Genomic DNA, 18,996 nt, shown 5'->3' with positions numbered 1-18,996 from the left:
CCAACTTGTGGGATTTCCCTGGTGATCCAGTAGTTAAGAATCCGCCTTCCAATGCAGGGGACGTTGTTTTCATCCCTAGACGGGGATCTAAGTTTCCACATCCGAGGGTCCACTAAGACCCCGAGCCGCAACTAAGACCCAACACAGCCATAAAATAATTCATTAATTAAAAAAAAAAAAAGAAAGCCAACTTATGCTTGCTGGGGATGAGTCAGGAAGAAACATGCAGGTGAGGGATAAATTTGGAGTTTGGGATTTAAGTATACACACTTTTTATCAAAAAGATGATCTATGCGTTTGATTTCTACCCAGAGTTGAAATGTTGAGAGATGATTTTAAAAAAATAATAAAGTGTCTTCCATTGTTAAAAAAAATAATCTACAGAGACCTACTAATATATAGCACAAGGAACTCTACTCAATATTCTGTAATTATTCACTTATATGGCAAAAGAATCTGAAAAAGAATGGATACATATATATATATATATATATATATATATATATATATAACTGAATCACTTAACTGTACAACTGAAACTAACACAACATTATACATCAACTATACTCCAGTACAAAATTTTTTAAAATTAAGGAAAAAAAAAGGAATAAGCTGATTTTTTCTTGCAACACAGCCTGGCCCCAAAATGCTTTGGATGACCATCAGAAGTGGTCAGAGAATGAATCCCTTATCTTTAACACCATTTTACTACTGGACTTGTTTTGTTAACAGTCCCCCAAATGGGGAGAAGTCCCATATGTACAGGCCTTTATAAAACTTTATCAAGATTAAGGTCTGAGGGATTCTTGTCATGTGTGTTTAGTCTCTATTTCCAGGTTTCCCCCAAAAGGTGTGAAGCCAGACCTTCTCACGGATCCCCTCTTTCAACCGCCAAGTAGCCGTCAGCACACCGAGCCTCATTGTCAGGCCCCCATTTCTTCCCCTTCACCATCTCCCTCAGCCCCCAGTCCCACACCTTACCCTGTCAAATCAGAAACCTCAAAATCAGTACCCGCGGTGCTTTCCCCAACGGGGCTCTGATCAGGTTCAAAGTTGCCCGCACTTTTGCCCCACCAGGCTTTTACCCGCTCCAGGAAAACAGAGGAATTACTAGAGTGTGTGATCCCTTCTCACTGGGGGACCTAGAAATCTGTAAGGAGTGATTTGGCAGGTTCTCAGAGAACCCTGAAAAGCTTAGGGACAGGGGCTTCCCTGGTGGCGCAGTGGTTGAGAATCTGCCTGCCAATGCAGGGGACACGGGTTCAAGCCCTGGTCTGGGAAGATCCCACATGTCGCGGAGCAACTAGGCCCGTGAGCCACAACTACTGAGCCTGCACGTCTGGAGCCTGTGCTCCGCAACAAGAGAGGCCACGATAGTGAAAGGCCCGTGCACCGCGATGAAGAGTGGCCCCCGCTTGCCACAACTAGAGAAAGCCCTCGCACAGAAACAAAGACCCAACACAGCCATAAATAAATAAAAATAAATAAATTTTTTTTAAAAAAGAATAGCAATTAGTGCATTACCATCTCCAACCACATAGAGGCAACTCCAAGGCTTTCTCAGGATGGCTGGGTTCTGTCATATCTGAATTCCAAATTATGGCATTATAGCCAAACCCCTATATAAGGCTCTAGATAATTGTTTTTGTGTTTTGTGTGTGTGTGTGTTTTGGCCTCACCGCAGAGCATGTGGGATCTTAGTTCCCTAACCAGGGATAGAACCGTACCCCCTGCAGTGGAAGCACAGAGTCTTAACTACTGGACCACCAGCAAAGTCCCTATAAGGCTCTAAAGGGAAAAGAAAGGAAACTCCTTCACCAGAATAGGGACCACCAATGGGACTTTGAGACTCTAAAGGCTGAGTTAAACAGAACACTAGCACTGGGACTTCCAAATTTGGACAAGCCAAATATGCTCAACAACCAATATGCTCATGAGAAGTCAGGGATAGCGCTAGGAGTCCTGACCCAAAAGCTGGGATCAGATGTGGGACCAGATCAGAGACCAGTGGCTTACTTTTCAAAACAACTGGACTCAATAACCCTGGGATGGCCCAGCAACCTGGATGTGCCCCTACTCTCACTCCATTTAAGGGACCAGCTCGGAGCCACCCTCCCCCAAACCCTTGTTCCCCCAGCAAGCAAGCCAGGGCACCTGTTGCTTGTTGGGCACCTGTTTCTTATTTTCACGGGCAATACCAGCCACAGGTCTCTTAGTTAATGAGGCTTCCAAGCTCAACCTGGGACAACACTTAGATGTATTAACCCGTCATCAAGTACAATCTGTACTGGACGTCAAAGGACATCATTGGTTGACTGGAGGAAGACTGACAAGATATCAGGCTCTCCTCATGGACACCCTTGACATAAAGGTGTGCCAAACCCTGAACCCGGCAACCCTCCTTCCAGTTGTCGGGAGTAGAGATTTACTGCATCACTGTATAGAGATCATAGAACAAACTTACTCCAGCAGGTCTGATCTTCTACATGAACCTCTTGACAGCCCTGAGGTCAAATGGTTTACTGACGGGAGCAGTGTTATAGAGATGGGAACTCGGAAGGCAGGGTATGCCATAGTTGGTCTAGATGAAGTCAGAGAAACCAAGGCCCTGCCACCACAGACATTGGCCCAGAATGCTGAGCTAACTGCATTAACAAGAGCTTTGCAGGAGTTCTCTGGTGGCCTAGTGGTTAGGATTCCAGGCTTTCACTGCTGTGGCCCGGGTTCAATACCTGGTCGGGGAACTGAGATCCCACACAGCCAAAGATAAAAATAAAAGAGAGAGAGAGATTCTTATAACATCATATGATCTAAATTACCAACAACAGTTTGCTGTCCCCCCCTAGTCGAACAGGTAGTAGCAACAGCTATGTCCTTCAAGGACTATCAAATCTTAACCCCTGTGAGACAGACGTTCAGGCCTGCACCCCTGAAGGGTTTGTTTTCCTCTGTGGACATCCAAACCATCATATGTTAGAAAATTTATGGCCAGACCCTGTCCTTCTCCAACCAAGCTCTGGCCTATAAGTGCACTGATAATGTCCACTTCATAGGAGAGTGCCCTCTAGGAACTACAGGGCTAAGAGGGATTGTGATCTATAACAGGACCACTCTAGCTCACCACCAAACCCGGAGAGCACTAGGAATGATCTTAGCAGGGGCAGCGCTGGCCACAGGACTGGCAGCTCCATGGGGAGGCTTCCCTTATCATGAAGCAACACTGAGAAATCTCACCAGACAGCTTGGTTATGTGATAACACAGACAGGGCAAGCCTTAACAGGACTTAAGACCTCCCGTTACTTTGGTTAATGCAGCTCTTGATAATCATCTAGCTCTTGATTACCTTCTGACAGAACAAGGCACAATTTGTGGGATAACTATTACTTCCTGCTGCACCTAAATCAGTGTCACAGGACAGACAGAAGTTAATATTAAAGAAATATACACCCAAGCAGAATGGCTTCACAATTTTGGCAGGGGTGATATCGCCTCCGTTGTCTGGTCAGCAGTTAGGGAAGCCCTCCCAAAGTTAACATGATTCCTTCCCTTCCTAGGCTCTCTTGTGGCTATTATTGTTCTTCTCCTTTTTGGCCCTTGTCTGTTTAAGCTTTTGGTTGTTTGTGTTTTCTAGGCTCCAACAGTTTCAAGGAAGGCTCATGATGGCTCAAGGATTTCAACCCATTCCAGACAAGGGTAACCCAGGTCCCTAAAACAGTCAGCAAGGGACTTCTATACCTCTAGGGCACGTTAGGATCTGCAGCCCCTGTCCAGCAGGAAGACATTTCAGAAGAAGAGACCTTCGGTCCCTTAATCCTTAAAAATAAAGGGTGTAGAATCCCTCAGGGGGGAATGAGACAGGCTGGGATCTGGGTCCCTTTGCTGCAGTGCTTACACCTGGACAAACATCTCCTGGAGCAACAGAATACAAGAAACTATAAGGGACTAAAAATAACCACACACACCTGCAACTGGGGCAAATTATGAGCAAGACGCAAAAAAACCAAAAACCCAACTGCCACTTCTGAGGTGTTGGGAGAAAAGCAGGGGACTGCTCATGATTCCTGCACACGACACCACCAAGACGGTGGGTAGACAACCTAAGCCACCCCTCTGGCCTGACCCATGGATGTGCCCCTACTCTCACTCAAGGAACCAGCTCGGAGCCACCCTCCCCCAAACCCTTGTTCCCCCAGCAAGCAAGCAAGGGCACCTGTTGCTTGTTGGGCACCTGTTTCTTATTTTCACTCCCTTGTGCTGCAGCATGAGCCCCAATAAAGCCTTGCCCGAATTTCTCATCTGACCTCTTACCAACTTCTATTGATTAAAGAGTCCAAGAACCTGGGTCAGTAACACTAAGACCAGCGGCTGTCTGATGGGGCCGTTCCAGCTTCAGCTGATAACATGTTTATTGCATTAGTACAGTCGGCCTGCCCCACCCCCACCCCCCCAGCCTGTTCACAGCTTTCTGCTCACTGCCCAAAGAGGTGGCCCTTACCCCAGGGTGGGCATTCTGGGCACCTCCCCCACCCAGGTCGTTGCTCGGGGACCCTGATTCTCTGCCTCCTCCTGACCAGCTGGACCCTGTGCGCAGCCTGGGCCGCCCCTATCGGGGTTACATTCAAGGATTATTCTCTGTTAATAAATAAGCCGGCATGGCTGCCTCTTGGCCAGGGCCTGTCGGGTCGGTGTCTTCCCTCCACCAGGAACCGCTGTGTGCCGGGCCCCTAGCTGCTTCCCAGGGTCTGACCGCCCCCTCTCCCTGCTGCTGCCACCTCTCCAGTCCCCAGCGTGAGGACGGCCGAGTCACCAGTGCGCTGCGCTGCGCGGCCCCCGCTCAGCACGCGGTTCTGGGGCGTGTGTCCTCCGGTTGCGGCCCTTCCTCCGCGACTCGGGAGGCGGTGGGCGCAGCGCGGGCTGCGGACGACACATTCGCAGGGAGTTCGTACCACCGCCGCCCGGCTCCACCAGCTGCAGGAAGTCCCGGTACCAGAGCTTGGGGCCCGGCGGCGCGACGGGCGCAGCGTCCTCGGTACGGGCCAGCCTTTCAGCCTGCGCAGCACTCAGCACGTGCAGCGCCAGGCGACGCATTGGCTGCGAAAAGCCCTGCTCCACGGCTGCGCACAGGTACACGCCTGAGTCCCCACGCCGCAACCAGCGAAGCAGCAAGCCCCGCGTCGTGCGTTCTGCTCGCTCCTCTGCGGGTACCTGCGGGCCGGATCAGCGTGAGGCGGGGCGTTAGGAAACGGGGCGGGGCTCGCCTTATAGTGGGGGCGCGGCAGAGAAACCCCCCCCCAGTGGGCGGGGCAAGGGCGGGGCTTCCTTCAGACTGGGCTGAGGCGCGGGCGTCAGGAGCCTAGTTAGAGGAATGGGGCCTCACCAGGATGCGGAGTGCAGGCAAGGGGCCAAACTAGGCGTTAGGGGTCTGGTTGGGCGGAGACTCACTGGGCGGAGCTGGATCGCATCTAGATGTGCGGAGCAGGCCAAGGGCCTCATTAATCAGGGCGGGCACTTCCTGGACGTAGGAGTCGGAACAAGGGCCTGGTTGGGAGGGGAGTGACGGGAGGCTCACCTGAGTGTAGGCCGCCTCCCCCGCGCGCTGGAAGGTCCACTCCACGCGCGCCTGCAGCGAGCGGGGCTCACACTCCAGGAAGGCGCTACCTCCCTCCACACCGAACACCTTCCGCTCCAGCAGCGCAGGATGGGATGAGTCTGGGGGCAAAGGGAATGTCAGATTCAGACAAGGCAGGGCAGGGTGGGGCAATCTTTAAGGGTTGGGGGGTGGGAGCAGCTGGGACACTCACCCCCGGTGCACAGTGTGCTGGGGTCGCCGTTCCTTACATCCTGCCGTCGGAACCTCCTGGGGAGGGGGGACATTAGAGCCTCCGTGAGCCCTTCTTTTAGCCAGGGGCGGATAAAGACTCCCTCCAGGCAGCCCGCCCCTGATCCTACCCACCTCTTGCCACTGGCCTGGAAGCGCGTGCACGCGGCCCCATCCCAGGCACAGTAAGGGTCACGTGCCAGACAGCATTCGGCACAGGCGCGGCCGTGGGCAGCGCAGCGGTGCAACGGGATCTGGGCCACCCCGCTCCGAGAGGCTACGTACAGTTGGTGCTAGGGGTACAAGGGGCTCCAGGCTGACCGAGGGTGGCCCCGTGCCCGCCTCCCATAGGTCAGGGATCCCTTCCCCCATTTGACAAAAGGGAACACTGAGGTCTCAGGTCCCCCAGTCTAGTGAGGGCAGAGCCTGTACTGGAAACTGGGGCTTGTAATTACCAAGAGAAGAATGGGGGTGGGGGCACCTGGGAACAGGCTGGGTCCATTCCACCCCCAAGCCTTCTGGTCACTTACCCTCTTGGAGGAGATTTGCATGCTGGTGACAGCAGCTGAGTCCTGAGAGGGAGGAGGGGTGCTGGGATCAGGGCTCCGTGGGGTGGGGGTACCCCAGGCAACGGAGGCTAGGCCTCACCTCAAACATGTGCAGCTCCTCCAGGAGCAGCCCCTCAGCATTAGGCCGGCCACCCTTGGGGACGGAGATCACCTTCAGCACGGTGCCAGCATCTGCAGGGATGAGAAGGGTGAGTGACTCCTTGTGTTCCCTGAGAGCCAGGGCCAGGGGTCTCCTCACCTCTGAGGCCTCCACCCTCTGCATGGTTGGGATGGTGAAGAATGTGGGTTGGAGCAATCAGAGCAGCATCCAGAAGGAGATGGGGGCATAGCCCCCGGAAAAATATGGAGATGGGACTGAACAGGGGGAGCTTCCACTAACAGGCCAAAGAGCCTGGGCTGGGTCTTGTGGGTGGTCATGGCAGGACACTGACCTGTGCCAATGAAGAGGACGTCATAGTATCCGTCAACAGCTGCTACACGGTCCGCGGTGATCTGGGTGAAGGTGTACCCGGCACCCACTTGTTGGAAGAGGGGGCGCCCCCCCATGGGCAGGACCGAATTGTACATGAGGGGGTGGTTCCGGGCAAACTGGATGACATCATCAGGAAAGTCCTTGGTGGAACTGAAGGTGCCAAAGGTCTTGCTGGGGCACTGGGGGGTGGGAAGGAGGCATGACAAGGATGTGGATGTGAAGGCCTGGTGGGCAGCCGTCCACAGGACACCTCCCAGAACCTGAGCATGTGTGAGTGTGTGTGTGCGCACGCGCGCACAGGGGGCGGGTGTTGGACAGAACCCTGCCCTGGGAATCTGAAGAGGAACTCCAGCCTTGCCTTTGGGGGTCTGAGGGGGAAACATGGCCTTCCTCTGAGGAGCCCTGTGTAATGAAGATGATGTTTTCCCACCCATAAAAAAAAGAAGACACAACATTCACCAAGAAAACCCCAGGCCAAGTTCTCCACCCCTGAAGCTTTAAGTGGGTTGTGGTGGGAGTCCCTGGGCTACGCACCATGCCAGGTCGGGGGTAGGGGACACGGCCCTGGTAGGACACCCACTGGTGCACGGGCCCCTCCTTGTGTGCAAAGGGTCCCAGGAAGGCCCGGCGCACATCATTCATGCTGTACACGCACACTGCGGAGCCCTGGAAGATGCTGCTGCAGGTGAAGATGTAAGTGGAGCAAGGGGCTCAAGTGGGGCCTAGCCAGCCTTGCCCCACTACCTCCCACACCTCACCTGGTCGTGGAGAAGACAGCATAGAGCAGCGGGGTCCAGCGATCCCGCGAGGACAGCAGGAACACGTCCTCTGCAGGGAAGGGACCGAGTTGGGGGAGGGTGCACAGCCAGGCTCAGGGTCTGCGCCCCTGCATCCCCTCCCCACACCCCCATCCTCCACTCCTGGCACTTACGGAGCTGGTCAAAGTTCGTATCGCCCTCAGCACCGGGCACTGAGCACACCAGCCGCGCCTTCAGGAACGTAGTCCACTTGTTGACCAGGCTGCGCTGGCCACCCACGTCGTTCTGCGGGGTCAGTAGGAGGGGATGAGGGCGAGGCCCCGACAGACAGGCAAAGGGGCGGTGGCAAGATCACCAAATGAGGCCCAGGGACTCCTCACCCTGCAGATCTGGCCAACGCGGGACACAGACAGGCGTCCCAGGGCCGGCGTGGCCTCCACTGCCGACTCACGGAAGAAGAAGTAGATCTTGTCGTCGTCCGGGTTCTCACTCTCCGGGATCCAAAAGACCTTGACAAACTTGGGCTCTGGCCACAGCAGGAGGCGTGGGGTCAGCAAGGTCCTGGCCCTGCCCCCTGCTAGGAGGCCCAGGCACTGCCTCCCCTTCCTTTCGTGCCGGCAGAAGCCCTCAGGGCAGCAGCTGACCACCCAGCCTCTAGGACCAAGTTCAGATGGTGCTCCCGGAGGACACAATCGAAAGGAAGAGGGCCTGCGAGTCAAGAAGCAGCCACGAGAGGGCAGCAGAGACCATGGCTACCTGGCCCCACAGGCAGGCTGACCCTGGCCAGTGGTGGGCCTCTCGCCTCTCCCCTGGCAGTTCTCTATGCCAGTGGGCCAAGAAAGGAGGGATATGGGGTATCTGGTTTTACCTTCACTCATGAATCTTCCTCTCTGCAGGAAGTAGATGCCCCCACTCCTGCTTCAAATACTCTGCTGGGTCTCATCACTCTTAGAATAATCTACCCTGGCCCTACCCTGTGCTGACAGTCCGGACCCCTTATCATTGCTCCCTTCATGAGTCTGTTCCTTGGCTTGTTCCTGCCCCCAGGGTCTTTGCACTAATTCTCCCTCTGCTTGGAATAGTCTTATGCTCTTCCCGCAATCCTGCTGTGTTTTGGGCATTAGCGCATACCTTTTCTCAGCAGGGTGGCTTCCTTTCCCCAACCCTCCCACCACCACCACAGCTGCCTAGTCTCCTTTTCCCTTCCTCTCCATTCTGTCATTATATCTCCTGGCCATTGGAACTGATTTTATTGTGTATTCATTCTGAGGTCTGTGAACTCAAAGAGGGCACGGGCCATACCTATCTTGTCCGCCCTGCGACCCAGTGCCTAGTGCAGGGTCTGACCCAGGGTACTACCTGGTGAGCACTCATTGCTCACTCCCTTTATGAGCCTTACTCAGCACCTGCTCTGTTGGAGATGAGGGCCCCCTCCCAACAGTCCCACCAGCCTTTCACCGTTGAGCCAGCGGGAATCGTGTGGTTCTGTTTGGAGACTTGGACGCTGACCCAAGCTGCGGAAGATGGTAAAATCCCGGCCCATGAGGTCTGCGGCTACTCCCGAGTACAACTCTTCCCCTGTAGACATGGCAAGGCTGCTTAGTGAAACCAAAGGCTCTTGTGGTGGGCTGGGGGCACTATGGAGCTCTGGGGGCTCTTGGGGAGCCAGTGAGGCTATGGGGGATCCCTGGGGCTCTAGGGAGGGTCTTGGGACTTTGTGAGATACTAGAGTCTCTGAGGGGTTCCAGGAGCTCTCTTGGGGCCCCAGCCTTTGGACTCACCCACCAGCACGGAGGCAGCCCGATGCCTGGGGTCATAAGGACTCTTGCCCTTGCCATCCTCTAGCCTTCGAAGGTCCAGTCGAAGCATGGGCTCCTGGGAGGCAGGGGGCAGTTGTTACTGCAGGCCCTTCCTTACCCTCCCAACCTCCCTCCCTGACCAGACCTGGCCTTACCTCCAGCCGCTGGCCCACCTCCACAAATGCACAGGTTGGGTGGAAGGCCCCTGTGCCACAGGCCAGCAAGTGGGTGCGGTTGTAGGCGTGCAGCAACTTCACGAAGTTCATGCACTCAGTCTAGCGTGCACGCGGGCAGGGGCAGGAACAATGAGGCCTCCCCCAGGGAGGTGGCCTTAAGGGCTCCCAGCTCACCAGTGGCACTCCCACCCCTTCTTCTTTTCTGCATTAGTCCAGGCAAGTACTAACATGGGCTCTAGGGACTCAGGTGCCCTTGGTGACCAGCCCGGCTCACCTCTCACCAGAATGGGTTCATTGGGAAGCATGCCTGCATTGCCCCCCATGACGCAGAGGCCTCCAAGAAGAATCACATAGCCCCCACCCTGACTCACTACCTCTGGACCTCAGCCACCTCAACCCTCCTGCCCCCATCATAGCCAGAACAGGCAGGCCTCTGTTTTAGCAATGCCCATCTCTAGAGTGAGGGGCTGACCCTCCCCACTCCCACCCAGGCAGCCAACACTCACGCCAATGTCCTTCCCTGCCCAGTTGCACTCCTCTCGCCATTCCACAGGGGCCGGCCAGGCCAGCTATGGGGAGGGTGGGGGAGGGAGAACACAGGTCAGGGACTCGGGATGTTCTCTATGCTGAGGGTGTCCACTCAGGGGGCCCTTCCTCCAGGAAGCCTGGAGTGGGGTCCCGGGGCAGTGCTGAGGCTGGGGGTCCCTGGCACCTTCTTGGCCCGCTTGCTAATGTTGTCCAGGCTGAGGGAGGCCACATGGTTCTCGGCGCCCACAAACAGGCGCCCACGCTCCTCATCCAGCAGCAAAGCTTCGTAGCAGCACGTCCTCTCCAGTCTGAAGGTCCGGAGACCGTGCTGGGCCTGGAGCTCTGTGGGGTGGGGACACCACTGAGGATTCGCCAGTCATGCTAGAAGCTTCTCCCAGGCCCTGCCTGTTGTCTCTCTCACAGGCCAAGGTTGTACATGTGACCTGGCCCACACACATGTGAATTTACACGCGTGTGAGTTTACACTCAGGGGGACAGGCCCACCCAGGGGCAGAGCTTCCAGGGTGGGCAGTGCAGCCCACCCCTGCCCCCAGGGGGGAAGCAGGTGGAGCTTCTAGGGCAACCTCAGACAAGTAGTGTCTCCAGGCGAGCGCACGAGGAGGCAAGGGTTCTGGGGTAGGCCTGCATGTTGGGACAGCCAGAACCCCAACCCCAAAGTCAGGCTGAGGGTTCTCTGCCACCAGCCTAGGTTCAGTATGATGCCACTGCCTAGTAACCACCCTGTGTAGGGGGTGTGGGAAGGGGGCTCTAATGGTCCCCACATCTCAACTTCCCTGGGAGCAGGGGATGGAACAGAGGCAGGATCTGTTGCCATGCTTTCTGGGAAAGCATGAGGAGAATGTGGGCAGAGAGCTTGGGGACTGAGGCCAGGAAAGGGTTAATTGGAGATGGCCTGAGCGTGCCCCCAATCCAACCCAGCCAGTGGCACACACACAGTGCAACAGCAAACACAATGCCCCCTACCCACACTGGGCCCCTTTCCTGCCTACGCTGAGGTGGGCCCTCCCGCCTGCCAGGTGCACCTACCTTGGAAGGAGAGGCGAAGGCGTGGCATGCTGGGGGCAGCACCCCCCAGCACTGCCACCCAGAGCAGGGCCAGGCCTGGGATCATGGCGGCGGCCTCAGCCCGCCCCATCCCTGCAGCTCAGGGAGCTCAGGGTTCAGCGGGCGTGTGTGGAGGAGACTTGAGCCACCCTGGACTCTGCCCCGGGATCTGGAAGAGAAGGAGCTGCAGCGAGGGCGAGGGAGGGAGGCTGGGGGGAGTCCCCAGGGATCAGATTACAGCCCCTAGGGGAAAGAGGCTGGGGGGTCGCATTCCACTTGCAAGCCCTCCTCTCCCTTGGAGGGTGCCCTGCCTGGCCATAATCACAGACACACCCACGCTGGGCACACCCTCGGGGTCAACCCCACACTGGCAGGCGCCTGCCCCACCACGTCACCCTCCCCAGTAACCCGCCCTCCTGTACACACACTCACAGACATTAATTCACAAACTCTGCGTGCCTACGTCATGCCAGCCTGGGACTGGGGCTGGGGGCAGTGGGGCACACAGACAAGGTCCTCCTGCAGGAGGGGGCAGAGTACCAACAAGGACTCAGATTGGTGTAGTCATTGCAGTGGTGCCAAGTGTAATGAGCAAAACAAGACAGTCATGGGCGTGAGGGTAACAGGAGGGGGGTCAGGCCTCTGGAGGTAGCTGTGCACCCACGGGCCCACAGAGGAACAGAAGCATATTTGGAGCTGGAGCCAATGGTGTGGGCGTCTTTGAGTGTGAATGTGCTTCTAAGGATCCCTTTGTGTATCTGTATTCCGCAGTGTGTATGTATGTGTGTGTGTAGTGTGTATGCAGGCATATGCGTACATATCTATGTGAAACCATGTGGCGTGTGCGTTGTATTACACACGTAGGTGTGGCATGCATGTGTGCACACACGGCATTGTATGCATGTCTACACAGTGTGTACATGTCTGGGGGTGTGTACACTTTGTAAGAATATACGTGTTTGTGTTGCACATGTGTGTATGTGTTTGTGCACAAGTGTACAAGTCTCTCTGGACATGCAGGTGAGCAAATTATAACTGCAGCGTCAATCACTGCCTTCAACTCTGAGACACTCCAGAAACCCACTTCTCAGAGGGAGAAGTGCAGCCGGGAGACCCAGGGCTGGGCAGACGCCTCAGTTTCTGATTTGGGAGCTGCTCCCACTTGGATCCAGCAGCCCCAGCTTTGTGCTTGACCTCTCTCTCCCCACCCCAGAGGGTGGGAGGGGCTGGTCACACACAGAAATTCTGTGAGCTCAGACTTCAGACCCAAGAGGAATCAAGTGGGGAGAGCCAAGGTCCTGAAGCAGATTCTCACCCCCAGCTCGGGTGAGCTGCCCTTCCCTCTCCAGCCTCCAGAGTCTCCCTGAGGCTCTCCATCCCGTCTTCGCCCTCAGGGTTTCCCCATCTTTGAGACCCTCCACTTCTCTGAGCCAGAGCCCTTCCCTGGACCTCTCAGATGGGGCCAGGCTCTGGCTGCAATGCCCACCCTCCTTCCCAGAAGTTAGCTGGGCAGGTGCCGGGCACAGTAGCCCTGGCGTGGGGCTAGGTCCTGGGGTGCATTCAAGCAAGGGGCACAGCTGCCGGGGCACGTTCCAGACTGCTCTCCCCAAACCCCCGCCTAGCTCCGCCGCTTCCAGACCCCTCCCACCCTAGGACTCCCACCTCCCTCCTTCCTTCCACTGACACTTGCCGCTGCCTCTTCTAGGCCCGTGAGGTCTGCGACGTCACAAAACACCAGATTGCCTTCCCACACTCCACCGAGAGCTCCGGCAGCAGCGGCTCCTCACCCTGGCCCCTTCTCACCCTGCAGAAGGGGAGAAGCCGAGGGGCCCCAGGGCACCCTCTGACGGCTCCTTTAAGGAGCAGCCCCCGCCCCCACCAAGCCAGCCGCGCCCCGCCGTCAAGTTTACGGGGCGGATCGGGTGACTGGGCAGGCAGCCGGACCGCCTGGAGTTGGTGGCCAGAGCGGAGCGGGCACAAGGGAGGGGCGGGTAGGGCCGACCCCTCCCCCGTAGGGCTTCAGAGCAGGATGCCCCACGCAGCGGTCCTGGAAGTGGGGCCGGCAGTCAAGGCAAATAAGGAAGAAGCAATAGAGACCCCCCTAGCCCCAGGCAGCTCCGGCAGAGGGATTGGTCAGACGGGGCACCCCCAGGGACTCGTTTCTTCACTTGTCCCTCCATAGCTGGGGAGCTGGAGGTGGGTAATGAGGGGCTTAGCTGCCACCTCAGTCCCCAGGAGCCAGCTGGGAAGGGCCGGTCAGAGGTCAGAGAGGGGGTTCTCAAGTGGAGGTTTGATGGGCCCCCAAGACCCTGCCCCAGTCCTTCCTTAGGGCTTGGGCCACTTAGTACTTCTGTCACCTGGCTGGCAGTGGCTTTGGTGACAGCCAGTCTGGGGCGGGAGAAGAGGGCCAGAGGGGCAGGCAGGGCAGGGAGGCAGGCGGCAAGTCTCACTTCTGCACTGCAGGGTGTGGGACCATCCAGAGACCCGTCCTGACCGGTGGTCCCATGTCTCTGCTGGGAGGTGAGGGGCATTCTATGCCATCTCCATGAACTCCAGTCGTTCTTCCAAGGTTGAAGGTGGGAGGAACTGCCCCACCAAATACAGAGTGAGGTACCTAAGGGGGCTTTAAGGATAGGATGGGGCTCCTACACCTCAGCGCCTCATTTGGGAAGGGTCTGGGGTCTTGGCCTAAAGGTGAGTCTGGTGGACACACCCTGTTTGTACTGCCAGGGCTACTTCCTTGGAGGGATTGAATGTTGACAAGGGTCAAGGGGGGCCCTCAGGTCCACCTGGGTGAACATACCAGGGCTTGAAGGTGGGCTTCCACCCCTCAATCCCCCCAAAATGCATCCTCCTACATCCTCCCCAAGGCTATCAGCAGCTCCTCAGGGGTCTGTGAGGGAGGCCATGTGGGCACTTCAAGTGTGCATGGTTCTGCTGCCCATCTCCTGCCAAGTCCCTGGAGTAGAAGTGTCTGTGCCCATCCAGGGTGGGGCCATGCCCCTCTTTCCTGAACTTCAGGCCTGGTGTTTCTGGCCCTGCCTGGCTGGCTGATGGGCAGGTGAAGGGTGGGGGTTAGTGGGAGGACCAGGGGCCTTCAGGAGGGGGAGTGGGGGTGACATACCCCTGCCTGAGCTCCTGGGCTTCCAGGATGTGGCCTCTCCCTCCTCCCAGGCTCTTTTGCCTTGGACCTGGGCAGCGTCCCCTGGCCTCATGCAAGCAAACAAAATTCTTTGGCTGTTTACAATTTTCCACCCAAGCAGCCAAAATCAGCAAGTGCCTTTGAGGTCCCTACCCAACTGCACGGTACCCCCTACTTGCCCCCACTGCTTTTAGTTCTTCAGGCCCAGGGTCCCAGCCTCTGTTTCATCCCCACCCCCAACCCAGTGTCCATACTGGAAAATGGGACCAGGACCCCCCCCCCCATCTGTCCAACACCCTGGGACTCAACCCCCAGCCGAAGGGACTGGGCTGTTCCTGGCCCACCTGAGCCCTTGGCATTGCCTTCCCACTTCCAGATGTGTCCCCCTCCCTGGAGCAGGAAGGGAGATCCCCAGGAGTGGGAGCTCAAGTTGTCCCCATCCCACAAGGTCTCCTTTCTGCTCCTCAGCCCCAGGTCCCAGCGTATGCAGACCCTGGGTAGGAAACTTATGGAGGCAGCCCTCTAGGGGCAGGGTCACTGGCTGTGGGTCACACTGGGCTCTGGAAGTCCCCAAGGATTCTGGAATCATGCAGCCTGGGCCTGGGTCTGGACAGAATGGAACAAACCAGGGGAGGCAGCTTGGGTCTCTGGTGCTGCCTATCAGTGGCACAGCCTGCCAAGGCCTTGGTTTTTCCTTCTGGAAATAAGTGGATTGTGCCAAGTCCCAGCACCTGCCTCCCCAGGCCTCATCGCCAGCTGGGCCTGCCCCTTGCACCCTGCCTGGACTCTGGGTGGTGCGACTGGGCTGAGGTGAGACATCCATTTGAGGAAGGCTACAGCCAACACTCCCAGTGCCCAGCCTGGGCTGGGTTGGGCCTTGGCTCCCCACTCACACCTGCTTTAGCCATCAGGGCTGGTGGCTCCAAAGTCTCGACCTTTCCCTCTTCCGGTCACGTGGGTACTAGGACGTGCTACCCTGAGGACTTAGGCATGGGGGGAGGGAAGCGGTGGAAAGTGGGCCCTGGAAAGCCCAGCTGAGGCCTAACTTCCCTGACAATCTGCTACCCACTCCAGGGGATCTCCCGGGAAGGGTCTTTCTGGCATTTCCCCCATCCACCCCCCACCTGGTTTCCAGGCTCCCCGAGGACCCCCAGCCCACCTTTTCGGAAAGATGAGCTCCTCCCCTCCTTCCTTGCCTGTTCCCTTCTGAGGGCCAAGTCAGAGCTGAGGTGGAGGGGCTGAGGGAGGGGCCACCCAGAACCCTGGGCCTCTAGCTGGGGCCCTACCCCCACCCGCTCCGCCCCTGCCCTCCGCCTCCTGCACATTCCTCCCTGGCTGAGGTCAGCCCCTCCGGGATGGGGGAGCCCCCCCCACCAGCCACATCACAGCTCTTCACTCACTTCTGTTTTCTTCGTTGCCCAGCGGGGCGGCGGGAAGAGGGGCCTGGGGGTGGGGCCTCCCTCTCCCCTCCTTCTCCATTGCCTGGGGGAGGGGGGGAGGAGGTGTCAGGAATGCGGCAAAGTAGACTCCGGAGGCACCCTGTACTCATTAACATACATTAACATAAATGCTACAATCCCTTACTAGTCAGGGGGAGAGACTCCCAGGAGTACTGGCTGGGGGCTCGGGATGCTCTGGGAGGGCAGACCAGAGCCCGACCCAAGAATCCTCTCCCCAGTAGCCAGAAAGGGGTGGGGTTGAATCCTGACTCTGCTGCTCACCAGCTGTGTGTCCCTAGGGGGAGACTGAACCTCTCAGATCACTCTCCTCACTTGCCCCGCCGTTGAAAATGGTGGGCCAGGCAGGTCTGGCACACCGTGGGGTACACAGGTGTGCACTCCAGTTGCCACCTCAGCGCTGGGCATCCTGTGGCATGCAGGCCTGGAGGCCTCGAGGGAGTCACTGTTGCCTCTTCCAGCCCAGCTTCATGGGGCCCTTTCTCAGGCTTGACTCCCCTCCTGCCCCCTTCCCTACCCCCCCCCGCCCCCCCACCCCCGGCCACAAGTCCAGCCCCCAGCACAACACCCTGACCTTCCACCTGAACCTCCTTCTCTCCCCAGCTGCTGGGGATTCCTCAGTCTTCTTACTCCACAGGTCTCCAACCCACCCCCAGCAGTGCCCAAGCCCACACCCTCCTCCCTCCAGAGAGCCCCCAACTCAGGGAGGACTTCTGTCTCCTTTAAGATAGAACAAGTCCCCAGCTCCTTTCCCTGCAGCTTGAAGCCTGACCCCTTCCCCAGGTACCCAGCCTGGGGGTCCCCGTGGTCCTTCTGCCAGTTCTCCTCCCAGTGCCTCCCCACTGCAGTACCCTGCCTCCCCAGCTCCTCACTCAGAGAACTTGCTGAAGCCCGGGGACATCCCAGGCTCTTAGCCAGGCATTCACACACCCCTCCCTGGCTCGGCCCTGGCTAACCCTGCCAGCGCTCCAGCTACCCCATCTCTGGGAGGTGGCATCTGTTCCTTTGCTAGGACTTAGCTTGGGCTGTGCCCTCTGCCCTTTTGCCACCTGCTGGACTTTTCCTCATCACCCACTACCCACTTTTCTCTGTGAAGCCCCAGGTGCTTATAACACCAGGTCCAAGCCTCTCTGCAGGGCTCTGGGTTGCCCAGCAGCCACCATCCCTTGGGGGCCCCAGGCACACGGAAGCAAGAGATAGAGTGCCCGCAGGAAGCCCTGCCACCTTCCTGGGCCTGCTGAACCTGGGTGAGGATGGGGGGTTGCTGGAGAAGAGAGACTTCAGGCCCCTTCAGGCTTCAGTCACTCAGGCCTTGACTCCCTCCACCCACAATGAGGTCAGAAAACAGAGTAAATGCCAAAGAATGTCAAACCGATTTTTCTCCTAAATAAGATCACCTGTGAGGTCAAGTCTCCTGTAAGGGGGGAAACCAAAGCAGGGAAAAGAAAGAGATCCATGGCCTTGACCCCTGCCCCCTTGGATACCAGTGCCCGTCGTCGCTGTGTGGTTAACTGAGGAGCTGATTGGCTGGCAGGCATGGACATACTTGGGGTCACACAGCTGCACGCAGACCTCAGCTGGCTTGAGGCTCTCCTTGGGGGTGTGCTGGGAGCTGGCTTCCACTTTGGGGGTTCAAGGGGGACTTGGGCGGCTTCCCTGGTGGTGCAGTGGTTAAGAATCCGCCTGCAAATGCAGGGGACACAGGTTCGAGCCCTGGTCCGGGAAGATCCCACATGCCGTAGAACAACTAAGCCCGTGTGCCACAGCTACTGAGCCTGCGCTCTAGAGCCCGCGAACCACAACTACGGAAGCCTGCGTGCCTAGAGCCCATGCTCCGCAACAAGAGAAGCCACCTCAATGAGAAGCCCGCGCACAGCAACTAAGACCCAACGCAGCCAAAAATAAATAAATAAAATTAATCTTTTTAAAAGGCGGGGTGGGGGGGGGACGGACTTGGGGGAATGCACAGCCTCACGGCAGGGATGAGGTCGCCTAGGATCTCTTTTAGGGAAACAGACCCAAGGATTGGGGTCAGTGGTTTGGGAGTGGGCCTGGACCCAGAACTCAGCCAAGAGAAGCTGCAGTCCCGTCCCTGACTCCCAGGGCAAGTAGGACCTGGCTGGCCATGCCACAGGCCAGGTGGCTGGAGTCAGGACTTGTATTCTACAGCCTTCATGGCTGGCTTGGCACTCTGGGGTAGGGGGGGATGATTCTGAGGGGCTCTGAGGGGAGTGGGAGGATTTCCTGACCTCAGGAGGAGCTATGGGGCTGCCCTGAAACATGGTAAGGGGTTATTCTAGGTCTTGGAATCTCCCGCAGCCTCAGAGGCTCCAGTCCTAATGGGGCCCCCTCCCCTTTCTGCACCTGGCATCTGGGCCTCCACCCCCCTGCTGGGGGTGGGAGGTCTGGCCCAGGAGAGCTGGAAAGTGGCTGCAGGCCAGGACTGGCTTCTCCCCACAGGGTCTCCCTACATCCTTCCCTCTTCAGAACTCTCTCTCAGAGCTTGTCTCTTTCTCTCTTCCCAGCCATTTCCCCACCCACCCCACCCTCCCAAATGGGTTAAAAATAGCAAGGCTGCTACCACATCAGTAGCCTGAGCAACTATTTGGAGTGGGGCGGGCCCTCTGAGAGATGGATCAGCCTTGTGGTGGTCCCCACTGGCTGGAGACAGCCTACCTCAAACTGGGATCCACGGCTTGGTCTGGGAGCAGGAGCCTGGGTCCTTTGCCTGGCTCTGCCTGTCTAAGGGTCCTGAGCCTCATAGTTGCAGCTACCCATGGGTGGGGCCAGGAAGATGGGCCTTCTTAGGCTGGGAGAACGCTGGGGGACACACAGCCAAGGAGCACTGAATCTCTGGGTCTCCTGACCCAGGGATGCGGGATGGCTGAGGTACAGCCCTGAACAGTTCTAGGCAATGGGGGGATCCCCAGGTGTCACTTTCATTGAGTCCCTCCTGTTGGGGTGCAGGACACCTGGGATGCAGCCCCCTGCCTACCGCCCCCCATGGCTGGGAATTTCCCAACCAAGAAAGACAAGGATGAATTGAGAGGCCGCCCCAGCCAGTGCTGGGACAATGAAGCTTTATGCTCTCAAAATCAGAGCAGGGGTAGGAAGGCCAAGGGCAGGTGGGGGCCTAGCTGTCTGCCCCCAGGGAAGTACTGCTTGCCAGGACCCCACCCAGACCCACTGCCAAGCCGGGTACAAGGGGATC

At 57.5% G+C, this 18,996-nt stretch overlaps 1 protein-coding gene across 12 annotated transcripts; it reads right to left on the bottom strand.

Moving 5' to 3' along the window:
• Positions 1 to 1,468: 1,468 nt before the first annotated feature.
• On the bottom strand, positions 1,469 to 15,558 carry SEMA3B (semaphorin 3B). 12 transcript variants are annotated; one of them, XM_082413119.1, is made up of 20 exons: positions 15,488 to 15,556; positions 12,871 to 14,396; positions 11,619 to 11,705; positions 11,169 to 11,355; positions 10,306 to 10,463; positions 10,100 to 10,162; positions 9,573 to 9,692; positions 9,400 to 9,493; positions 9,077 to 9,196; positions 7,999 to 8,144; positions 7,792 to 7,903; positions 7,619 to 7,688; positions 7,395 to 7,539; positions 6,820 to 7,039; positions 6,468 to 6,559; positions 6,350 to 6,391; positions 5,955 to 6,112; positions 5,803 to 5,858; positions 5,571 to 5,710; positions 1,469 to 5,206 (listed from the first exon to the last, which is right to left on the bottom strand). In XM_082413119.1, exons 4-20 carry the CDS (start codon positions 11,275 to 11,277, stop codon positions 4,805 to 4,807), a joined length of 2,247 nt encoding a protein of 748 aa, XP_082269245.1. In that variant the 5' UTR covers positions 11,278 to 11,355; positions 11,619 to 11,705; positions 12,871 to 14,396; positions 15,488 to 15,556; the 3' UTR covers positions 1,469 to 4,804. The 12 variants fall into 12 exon arrangements, 11 of the variants coding, with proteins under 11 accessions (XP_082269245.1, XP_082269248.1, XP_082269250.1 ...); XM_082413122.1 differs by lacking the exon at positions 11,619 to 11,705 and having other exon boundaries at positions 12,871 to 13,772; positions 14,311 to 14,396; XM_082413124.1 differs by lacking the exon at positions 11,619 to 11,705 and having other exon boundaries at positions 12,871 to 13,029; positions 14,311 to 14,396.
• Between the last annotated feature and the right edge of the window lie 3,438 nt (positions 15,559 to 18,996).

This window comes from Balaenoptera physalus, assembly GCF_965194825.1.
Source record: "Balaenoptera physalus genome assembly, chromosome: 11".
Taxonomy (NCBI): domain Eukaryota; kingdom Metazoa; phylum Chordata; class Mammalia; order Artiodactyla; family Balaenopteridae; genus Balaenoptera; species Balaenoptera physalus.
Note: the sequence above shows the minus strand (reverse complement) of the source record. Positions and strands in the feature narration are given on the sequence as shown.